Below are 11,550 nucleotides of genomic sequence, written 5' to 3'. Positions count from 1 at the left end.
TGGAAAGTCCAAAGTCCTCCCCGCTCCATCTTGGTCTAGGAAGGTGGACATCCAAACTGGCTAGGCTCCCACAAAGCCAGAACATGAAGTAGGATCAAAACCCAGTGGCATTGTCCTTGGCTTCTCAGCAGCCCTCATTGTCCGCCATATTCAGAGAGTTCGGTTTTATCCCATGGTTAGCAAAAATGTTCTTAATCACAAAAGGCTTCAACAGATACCCACAAAAAATATTTTTTGATAGAAAGTCACCTGAATTCTAGTACACAGCATCTCTGGACGACTCTACCGTCCTTTCAACCTCTCAAGAGAAAGTCAATTACTTTTAAGCTTATTTACTCTTATTTGACAAGCATCGGTGTTTCGTCTGAATGTACATCTATGTGAGGGTGTTGGATCCTCTGGAACTGGCCTTACAGACAGCTGTGAACTGCCAGGTGGGTGCTGGGAATTGAACCCAGGTTCTCTGGAAAAGCAGCCAGTGCTCCTAACCTCTGAGCCATCTCCCCAGCTGAGAAAGCCAATTATTTACTATCACATAACAACTCCTTATTCTGGCACAACAGTCTCGAGTATGGAGTTCTTCGAATTATCATGGTCCTCACACATCTTTTGAAGTCAACAGGATTTTACAGAAGAGAATATAAATGATTGGAAGACTAAGGGACTTGCCCAGCTCCTCTAGTTACAGACACAGCCCAGATTTCAAACCAGACTTTGAGTCCAATACTCTCCGCATTACCACAAGTTTCTGCTTTGATTATAATATTTTAAGCATTAGTAGTTGCAATCCTTACAATGACAGAGAAATTTACTATTTGCAGGGTTTTTTCTTCAAGCATCCTTCACTCATTCCATGAACCAATAATCACCTGATCCTCTTAGGGCAAGGATAGTCTCGGGATAGGACTTACATATACGTAGACCACACTGTGTTCTCAGAATACATGAATCCAATAGAACCACAGTGGCCATGCAGAAACTCACCAGGCAGCAGAATAAAGTCCCCTGCTTACATGGCTGGTATGTGACAGCCCAGGGCTCCCTGCCCAGTCTGCTTGAGCAGTGCCAACTGTGGAATTCCGCAGTCTTGACACTCGAGGTCTCTGTCTTGCATTTGACTGACACGTGGGCTAGGTTCTTAGAAGGCAACACAGACACTCCAGAAACCCCAACTCAAGACTGCGTCAAGTGAGGATTCAGACTTAATAACCATCCTTTCATCTCAGCAGAACAGCCGTGCAGCCCTTTGGCTTTTACAGACAAAAGATAAACGGCAGCCACCAGCCCGGTGCCCCTCGGTGCAAAGAGCCACAAAGAGCGTTCGGTTGGGAGTGGAGAGGTGCCGTGCCTGTAGTGATTCTGACACCAACTGGCTGTGTGATCTTCACCAACTCAGCCTTCCTCGGCCTCAGTTACCCTCTTCCTGTAATAGGAGAGGCTATTTGCCAAGATTCCTTTGCAGAGCTATTAGGGTAACAAGAATTCAGAATGGCCGTGAAGACTTTGGGGGAAAAAAAAGGACAGAGAGAGAGAATTTGCATAAAGTAGAGTGCATGGATGGGGATTAAAATCCTCACTGTTTTATTTTTAGTGTGTGACATGCCACCAAAGTTCAAATGACCAGGCATTCACAATGAGAGGAGACCGAGGCCCTGCTCCGTGATCTGACTTGGCCTTCGTATGATGCTCAGATCCTCTACAGCTCTGAGTTCTAGACTGAATGTCCACACTCCTGTCAGCCCACATACCTTCTTGGAGGGACAGGAACCCTTTCCTGCTCCCAAGGACTTTTCCTGCCTTGCTCCACAGCCTTTGAAAACCACAGCTACCACACACCAAGCACGCTATAATCTGTCACCCTGTGAACACCCATCAAATTCTTCTAGGGGGTGGGGGCAATCTGTGGGTCAAACAGGCCAAGTTCAGAAATTCCCAGTCACACTGTTTTAGGGCTGAACTTGTTTCTTAAAAGGCAGTTCTAATTAGAGTGACATTTTGTCCACTGTGGTTCTTAGTTATGAAAATAATGAGCTATGAAATTCCAATTTATTGTTGACAACTTAAACGGCCAGGCACCGGAGCGGCGCATAACTTCCGAGTGCCACTCTGCCCAGTGACAAATCTATTCTGGTCCACGGGAGTCTGCTGACCTGACTTTAGAAGGATCCCTGTCCACCTCGGTCTCCACGGGAGATGTAGAGGGCTCTGGGGCTCTAGAACATGAGACCCAGTCATTCGGGTGTCTGAGAAAGGCTCTCAGCAGCTTGAAGTGTTCAAACAGTGAACAAATGTCAGCTCAGCAAAGATGTCTCAGGAAAAACAAAGGAAGGGCCTCCCCTCTCTTCCCCCTCCCACCCCCCACAAAGAAGCATCTTACATAGAAGGTAGGGACCATTCGGCTCCAAAAGTGAGACTAGCGACTTCTAAAACAGCTTTCTCTCACCCTCTTTTCTTGTACGTTTTCTATTCTTTCCTCCCTTTGTCTTCTCTCTTCCTTCCATCTCCCTGAATGCTACTGCCTTTTGCTGCACCCTCTCCCATCTTCCCCTAACCCACCATCTAACATGGCCACCAGGCTGCTTTCCTAGGCTCCTTCCTGAACTCAGGCTGGAAGTCATTTGCTGGATGAGTGTTTAACAGAAGTGGGTTGAGCCCTCGTCCCCCATGGCTGATATGACCCACGCTGGGCAGGAAGAAGATGAATAAACACAGGGATAGGTGGCTCTAATGGAACTGCCAGCTTCCTGTCCCTGAGACATCTTCCTTTGGGCTTAATCAAGCTCCCCAATGTGGTTATTCCTACTATTATTAACAGTGTTGATTGACACTGTTGGAACAATTTTAAATTCCAGCAGACAGAACAGAAAGTCATGATGTAACTGAGAAAACTTGGAAAATACTTCAAAATGCTCATGATTGACAGTCAGGTGTCAATAGTTGAACCATAATGCAAGCTCCAGGACAAAGACGAGGATCACTGACCCCAGGGAGCAAAATAGCAAGAAAGCCCTGAAGAGCTAACCTGAGAATGTGCCTGTCTACCCGGGAAGACCTAGAACAATGTCACATGCCCAGGACATTAGAAAACAAAAACAAACAAACAACAACAACAGCAACAAAACAACTATCAATATGTTTTGGGGTTATGGAGAGAGACAGAGTTCCAGAGCCATTTAGGCCCCCATCCAACCCAAGTGCTAAGTTGGCCAGACATATGCCAGTCAGTCCTAGAAAGGTTTATTTCCTCATCTTGAAATCTTCCTGTATCATGCTGAGGCTGGCAAAAAAGAAAGAAAGGAAGAAAGAAATAAAGGAAAAAGAAAAATAAACATGAGGCTAACTATCTGCACAGTCCTTTGAGAGGACTGACATTGTAAGTATTTTGCTTGCAGCAAATTGCTGGGTCAAGTGGCAACTTTCAAATGTCAGATTTGAGAGTTAGTGTTTGCTGCTGTTTTGTCTAATTTAATGTGTACTTAGGATGCCTGTCACTACAAAAAAAGAAACAAAACACACAGAAAGAAAACCCTACAGCAACTTGAGAAGGCTGATGATACAACTGAAGATGATGACTGGATTTTAAATATTGAGTGCTCTCTGAAAACATTCAAAAAGAAAATAGTGAGGGCGAGCAATAGAGCTCAGTGGTAGACAATCACTTAGCATGTACACAGCCCTGCACCAAAAGAGAAAAAGGAAAATAAGGAAAGAAACAATCAGCTGTGGTTGTATAAAATAATTTTTGCCCCCAACCCCAGCCATTCCCTTGACCCCAGGCTTGCTTAAGAGGTTTGGAAGAAATTCCCAAGAGCCTCTGACTTTTGGGTTCCTTAAAATAATCCACCAGACTTTTGAGAAACATATTGCTCCTCCTGACAAAGTCACCCTATTCCACATGTCACTGAAAACAGGGGGTCCCACAGCTTCTTTGATTAGGAGGATCTCAATAGATGTTGCAAACTCTCGAGTACTGAGTGTGGAGAGCAAAATGCTGCCGTGTCTCACTGTCGACACTGGCACCTTGAGCAGCTGCGGACTGTCTCTTAGATCTTTCTTAAAACATTGAGGGAAGTCTGGAGCCCATCCTTTACCTGCCAAGAATTTTGCTGACACAACCATGGCTGACCCGGAGCTGCCTGGAGATGTCGCAGGGCCTGACACCTTGATGGGCAAGTTCCACTATCCTTTGGCGGACTACATCTGGGAGTGGCCGTCCATTCACAAAAACCCCCCCAAGCTGATTCACTCCTCCATGTCCTGAAACAGATCAGAAACAAAGGCAAGGGGAAGGGTGGTTAGAACCAGTCACATAGTAGAAGTGCCCTTCTCAGCACCCAGAGCCCTCTGGTCACAAATGCTGGCAGGCTAAATGTCTTGCACCCGGAGTCCAATCATGCAGATGACATGAGGACCCTTAGGTTGCTTTTTAACACCGGTCTTAGCTTTTGTTCATCTGCAGGCAGTCAACAGAGCCACTGGTAGCTCCCCACACTGTTTTTTTTTTTTTCTTTTAGTTACTAGCATTTTCCTCTTCATTTGCGGGAATCGGTAAGGGAATGTGTAAAAGAAATCTATATGAAAGGAGCATGGTTTACTACACAATGCTGAATTTGAGGGAGATCCTGGGGAGAAAATTATATCTTAGGATAATCAAATTTAAAGAGGAAAAGAAAATAATGGAATCCATTTTCTTTTTAACAAATGTCTTCGAAGTGAAACAGGCTGTTCTAAGATCTACCTATCGAGGGGGAAAGTGTTTTTGCATCAGGAACCTAATTCAAGAACTGAAGACTTTCTTTTTAATGACCAGCATCTTCAGATCACAGAGACAAAACCTAACCGCTGCCTTAATTTAAAAATAGGAAAGAAAAATTTAAAGCCTTCCTTTAAGACGGTGAGGTTGACGCGCAGGCCTGACCGTTGTACCCTCTCAGAGCACACAAAAGAAATGAGTCACAGGCTCTTCTGCACACGGCACACTCCACTGAACCAGGATTTGTTAGAAAGGTGTGCCCCTGGAATTTTGGGCAAGTTTTGCAATTTGCAAGCAGGTTAAAGTTGGTTAGGCGGAAATAAAGCAACTGAGCACCAGATTTTTACGAGTGCCATAGAATGTATTTTAAGTAAAAGGAGTCAGAGAAAGCCCCTTTTCCGCTCTGATGTTCCAACTGGTAATCACCTCCAGCTGAAAGGAAGCAGGATCTGAGTAAACTAAATGGACTGATACAATGCAGAGTCGTTGGCCCTTATAGCTTTGAAGCACGTTAACTTGCATTGCTGAAGATTGAAAACTGAAGCTAAGTTAGAGAATTATCCTGATGCTGTTGACAACTCAGAGGCCAAGGAGGGGAAACCACCTAGCCTAGGACAGGCTGAACTCTAGAAGAGAAGTCAAGGCACCTTCAAGGTCACACACATCCACCCCCCAACTTTAAAACAGAGAAACAACACCCACAGTTCGGCTACCACCACCCTATCCCAGTCCAAGACTGATCTACAAGCAGGCCCATGAACATCTGAAATTGAGGGATAAAACACTCCTAAAACAACCTTTATCCTTAAAAGTATCTAACAAATTCACAAATGAGTTTCCCAAACCTCCAAGTTCAGGCTATTTCCAAGAAAACCACATTTTTTAAAAGGTAATTTACATCACTTAGTGCCAAACTACACTGGATTTTCCTCTGATTGTCAAAATGTACCTTTAGGGAATTTTGATTGTTCTGAAACATTGCACACAGGAGAAGAAAAAATAGGAAGAGAGAAAATTTTCCTGAACAGAGTTTTATAGCTAGGACAGAACTGCATAGTTTACTTAAACAGAAAGATTTCAGCAACCCTGAGCAAGAGCTTTGTTCTGGGACAGAGATCATCTAAGGGGGAAAAGGGTGGACCAATTTTTCCAGAAGAGGCTGGATCTAAGTAAAAGAAAGCATATCCATAATTGGTGTGTGTTCATTGGGAGGACACATGTCAAGGAAAGGCAGCTGAAAGACACAGCGCACATTTGCTATGATCTAAGGATCCAGGCATTGCAGCCAATCTGCGATCATTGTTTACTAAACCACTAACAATTGAGACTTGCTGCCCAATACACGGTGGCAGCCTTCAGAGCACTTCAATGCCAAGAGCAGTTCTGTAGGGAATCTGTAGGTTTTTACCATAAGAAAACAAAAACAAAAACAAACAAATGCCAAGAGTTTCCTGGAGTCTGGTCTTCCTAAATCACAGTAGACTCCCCAAACTACCTCCCTTTGGCCACAAGGAATACTAAGGAATTTGCAGACTCCAAGGCAAGTGCCTCCAGCTGACATGGACTAGACATAGGTGACTCTTACTTTTCTTAACTTTCTGGACAGGCCCCAGAACCTATTGGTCCTCTTGCCTCATTCATGAATCTAGCCAACAGAGCACTTTAAAACAGGCCTCAGGAAAGGTGCTAATCTAGGATTGGTAAGAAAGGAAGTCCAGATTAAGAGGGAGAGTGGAGGTGGGACAGGGAAAGAGAGGTATGTGCACAGGATATAGATGCTATAGACTCTCTATACTCCCTCTACCATAGAGAGGAGGGCCGAATGAGACCATGAGACCGAAGGCAAAGAAGGGAAGGCGAAATAGGGCACAGAGACTAGATTAGGCAGGCAGAGGGAGTGGGGGAAGGAATGGAAAAGTCTAAATAGACTAACAAATGGAAGGGGATCTCTAGAGGTCAGGTCTCTATGGGTGGGGGTATGTTTCCTCTCCCTCCCTCTCAGGTCTTTCTCCAGCTTTGTATCTCCTCAAAGACTGAAGTCCCAAGTTCTACCATGGGTTCCAGCTAGGTGAGGGCTCATCTGTCAGGAGGGCACAGGGCCAAGACATGAACTCGGCTATCATTCCTAAGAGGAACAGAATTTAGAGACTGGCACAGAAACAAATGCAAACAAGTTAGGGATAAACTGGGAAACACACACAGATGCAGCAAAAGTAAAGACCGGCCCCATCTGGAAGAGCAGGGTTTGAAGGCTGATAGAACGATGGAATTGCGGATGACCCTAGGACCTTTGTGTTTCTGCTCCGGAAGGAACTGGTTTCTGCATATGCTCCTCAGACCTTGTTAGGGATATATTGACCACAAAGGACACTGCCCACACCCCCAAAACTATGGTTAGGCACAGATAATTAGGAAGGTGATGCCTGCTGCCAGCTGAAGACTGAACTACGAGAGCCCTGATCATTGAAATTCTTTCTAAATGCACCAACGCAGAAGGCAGAGGCAAACAGGATGACAGAGAGCGAGCAGACAGCCAAGTACTGACATACATGCTGTGAGGACAGACATAGCTGGACTACAGAGGCAGAGCCTTGCATGTGTGTACACTCCAACTGGCCTGTCTGGGACCAAGTCCTTCTCTTTCCCCCCTTCCATTAATTCTCCAAAGCAGAACAGCATGCCTCTATTCCCAAACCAGCTGCAGCTGATCTTCGCCAGTCTTTTTTTCTCTCTAGCCTCAGTATCCTGTTCTGGAAAATGGCCGGTAACTGACAGTTTGGGTCACACTCAGGTGTGGCATTGGCCTCAAAAGTACTTTGTTAACTAGCAGGCAAAATGCTTCGGAGGGAGGAACCATCTGGGGAAGAGTCACTGTGCCAGTGTGCTTGATGGAACTGGAGGAGGATGTGGGGTACCTCTGAACTCAGAAGACTGCTAGGCAGTAGGGCCTGTCCCTCCCAACAGAAGCTATCCTGTGCAGAATTGGTTGGGGGCTGAGGGGAGGGGGGGGAGAAGGGAGGCAACAAGGAAAAACTGACCAGAGCCAGAAATAAAGATGAAGCAAAGGACCCTGCTATACCAGCCACCTTGCAGAGCCTATTTTCTCTGCCCTCATCACCAGCAAATTGGGACCCAGAGACAGACTACACTGGGCAAGCACACAGCTTTGGGCACAAGAACTAAGGGTCTTTCCAAAGAAGCCAAGGGTTTCCTCTAGCTCTGGAAGCAAGGCTGGCCCAGCCCCCACTGTGCTGCCAGGGAGATTGAGAATGGGAGGAGGGAGCACTTCCCGAGGAGGGGGCAGATTGAAGGCCCGGCAGGAAGGCTTAGGCATTAGCAGTTGGTTAACCAGCACCTGGAAGGAGCTGCTTCTCCACACGGATGCACACCGGAAGACCACCGAGTCTGATGCTATCTCCCCAAGGGCTTGGGCATGACCTCTGGGCAGCAGAATTCTGGACAGAGAGAGGCAGTGCGGGCCTTTGGATTTCCGCCAGTAAGGGAAGAAGCAGGGGAGCCAGCCCTACCCATCTTGTTTCCCAGTTGCTTTATGACTGAGCCAACGCTTGCACACCTCTCAGTGTGTTGCCCCCAACTCATTTGTTTTCAGGTTCGCTCTGAGTAAAAGCAGACAGGCTCCAGAGCCACTTTGTGCAGGAAAATGCAGTGGAAGACGCTGGAGCCCTGGTGGACTGGAAACTGCTTAAACCCAGTCCCCAAACCTGGAGGAATCGTTGGGGCTGGGACCAGAGCAAGCCGCTTCTCTGTGCGAATTTTGTTGCCGCTTGGGAGGATTACCTCCAACTAGGATATTGACACAAAGAGAAGCTGACCGGCTTGCAGCCCGCTTCGGCTGCCTAAACAAACCTTCCCCAGCGGCCAGGCCACTCGTGGAAGACACGAAGATTCTTGCCCCAGCTTGCCTTCTCTCTAGCCGGGTCTCTGCTGCCTTTGTTAAATAGGGGACCCATGACTAGAGTAGATCCCGACTGGTTGAGGTTAAGCGAGCTTGCAGCCGGCTGCTAGCCACGGAGTTACTCCGCGATCTCCAGTCCACAGAGACCCGAGCTGGGAACCGGAGAGCAGTCTGCCAAAGCCTGGCGCCTTCCCCTGGCAGATTCTACAGCCAACAGAAGGAAAACGCGATTCGTTCCACTTGGAATTTCCTTGAAATCTCCGAATCTAATCCAGCGTTAACTCGCCGTGAGAAGAGCGCTCATCTCACAGGAGGCTGTGTTAATGGGTGAACTGGCCGAATCCCTGCGGGTCAGCCATCAGGGCCCTGCCGGTGCCCGAAATGACCCTGCCGGTCTCCTACACCGCACAGGCTTTCAGAAGGCAGACGCGCCTGCATGGGACTAATTAGCTTCTTTCTTGCTTGCTTTCTTCCTTTCTTTCTTTCCTACTTTCTCCCTCTCTTTTTCTTTCTAGGAGAGAAACCATCTCAAGACAGGCACCCTACAGAGAACGACCCAATGGTGTCTTTAAAGGTCTCTGTCAGTACTGGCCGACTCCTAAACTAAAGTGTAGCTTAGGGACCCGGACTTCGTTTATTTTTTTTTTAATCCCCTCTCCTCGACCCAAGAGACATTTGGAACCCTGGATCAGGTGCACTTTCTTAACTCTCACTTCTTTTCTTCACACATATCGGACCGGTTGGGGCCTCACTTTTCATTCTAAGCATTAGTCTTGGTCAGGTCCATAGCTGAAAAGGGCGCCAACAGAGTTGGGGTTTGGGGCGCTCTCTGAGACTCTCACTGACCTTTGTTAAAACTTCCTGCCCTCCAACTGGCCCAGTTCTGAGCCTTCTATGAGTATGAACCAGGATTCTGAGAATTAGCTTCAGGAGACCAGGAAAGGCTGCAGCTCGCCTACACTACCTCGTTGCTGGAGGCGGGATTTACCGATCAGGCACTTCGGCTTTGGCGGCCAACGCGTTCCGCGTCCGCTACCTAAAAGCCTTGCACTTTGCAAAGTTGTCTATGCAGCTACAGAGGTCCCAAGCCCTCCAGAACTTGTTACCTGCCCCGTAGTCCGACACCCCCAACCCGACCCCGGCCGGAGAGTGAGAGAAGCGAGCTCGCCGCCTACTTACTATGCATGGATGCAAACGGGTCGTGCTTACAGTGTATTTCCATCGGGGCGCTCCAGACTGCAGGTCGGCCCACGCCGTTGCCTCTCGGCGCCAAAGAGCTGCTCAGGGAACCTAGGGACCCGCCCCACCAGGCCAGGCACCCTGTGAGGTGGGCTCAGAAAACACCTCTGCAGCCGTGGGGTCCCTCTCCAAGCCTCTTGCGGAAGATCGCGGAGAGCTGAGCCGAGAGGCGGGAAACGGTGCTCAGGCAGTCGGTCTGGGAGCGGGCGCCCAACTCCAGCTAGCTTCGCTCCTCCGCGGGCTCAAGCGGCGCCTCCCGGCCCACACCCGAGAAGCAGAGGCCCAGGCGCCCGCGGCGTCGAGGGCATAGCGCAGGGGCCCACCTCCGGGACAGCTAGGGGCGCTCGGCGCCGGAGCAGAAGCCTGCAAGAGGCCGCGAGCACACGGCCCTTCGCCTCACTCCGGGGCAGAGAGGCTAGCGAGCTGCCAGGCTGCTTCGGTCACGCTGCTTCGAGGGTCTGTCCACCCCTCGGCCTCCGCCAGATCCTTCCTGTCTCCCGCTGCTTGTGTCTCTGGGGCTGAACGTGCCCCTCCGCCTCTCTCCCGCCGGCTCTCCGACGTCTCCGACGAAGTTGTAGAAGAACTCCCTCTCCAGCCGCGCAGGGACCGCGGCGGATTCTAAGACGCTACCGCTACTAAGGCTGGGAGCCCGGAGCGCCCCGAAACTGCAACCCTCAAAGCCCGGGACCCGCCGCCTTCAAAGTTCCCGCGGGCCCCGAGGCTCCCGGCCCATTCGCTCCTGGCTGTGCCCTCACGCTACCAACTCTTGGAGCCCCGCTGCCCGCTCCTGGGGGTCCGGTTGGACTATCCCTGGCTTGCCTCTTCCGGGACAGCCACCGCGTCTGCCGAGCGGTGAGCAAGGGGCGCAGGAGAGGAAGCGGGTCCCTGCCGCCGGGAACGCCGGGGCCGCCAGGGCTGTCGGTGCTGAGATGAAGCCCCTGCCGGCTCTAATGCCCGTGCTGCTACCGCCGCTGCCGGCGTTAGCCCTCCGCCTGCTCGGCGCGCACAGTGCGCCACCGCGCCGCCCCGGAGCCGCTTTCAGGACCCGCTGCGTGTGGACAGCGCCGCCCGGGGCTCAGCCTCCCTCCGGGCGGGGGCGGGGCGGGAGCTCACCTGCCAATCACGCCTCACCAAGCCAATCAGAACGGGGGCATCCGGCCCTAGCCCGAAGTACTGCCCTATTGGCTAAACAACCCACGGACTCCGCCTGATTAGCCGGTACCTGGGCAATGGGAGAGAATGGGGGGCGGGGCCCAAGCGGCGGCGCCACGTTCATTGACAAACGCGTGGGGAGAAGGCCTAGTGTGGATCGCGGACGGAACATGGGGAGAGACAGAACAGGGCCCACTCAGTGTCTGGAGAGCCCAGCTCTTGATCCCACAAAACCAACCTTTCTGCAGTTGGGATTCTGGGATTGAGAATGAGAGAGTGAGGGCAACCAAGACAGGGACGAAGGGTGAGGATGAAAGAGAAGTCTCCTGAAGGAAAAAAGAAAGAAAAGCACCCACAGTTATTGGAGGAAGTCCTGTAGCGCAGTAGAGATTCGGCTTTCCGTCTAGGTGGAGGAGTTACGTGTGTATACCTGCCGCTTCAGACTCACTTTGCGCCTCGGTAAAATGGCCAGTTTAGTGAAGGAGTCTTT

At 49.9% G+C, this 11,550-nt stretch overlaps 1 protein-coding gene across 1 annotated transcript in view; it reads right to left on the bottom strand.

Annotated features, from left to right (window-relative positions):
* Positions 1-9,964, bottom strand: part of Pax5 (paired box 5) — a 165,591-nt gene extending 155,627 nt beyond the window's left edge. Inside the window, exons 1-2 of the mRNA XM_050155905.1 lie at positions 9,849-9,964; positions 4,092-4,257 (exon numbers count right to left, since the gene is read on the bottom strand). Coding sequence (XP_050011862.1) covers positions 4,092-4,257; positions 9,849-9,891 — 209 coding nt within the window. The 5' untranslated portion in view covers positions 9,892-9,964. The remainder of the gene's footprint in view (positions 1-4,091; positions 4,258-9,848) is intronic.
* Between the last annotated feature and the right edge of the window lie 1,586 nt (positions 9,965-11,550).

The sequence above is a fragment of the Alexandromys fortis genome, unplaced genomic scaffold (genome assembly GCF_014885135.2).
Source record: "Alexandromys fortis isolate MF-2015 unplaced genomic scaffold, M_Fortis_MF-2015_v1.1 scaffold_92, whole genome shotgun sequence".
Lineage (NCBI taxonomy): Eukaryota > Metazoa > Chordata > Mammalia > Rodentia > Cricetidae > Alexandromys > Alexandromys fortis.
Note: the sequence above shows the minus strand (reverse complement) of the source record. Positions and strands in the feature narration are given on the sequence as shown.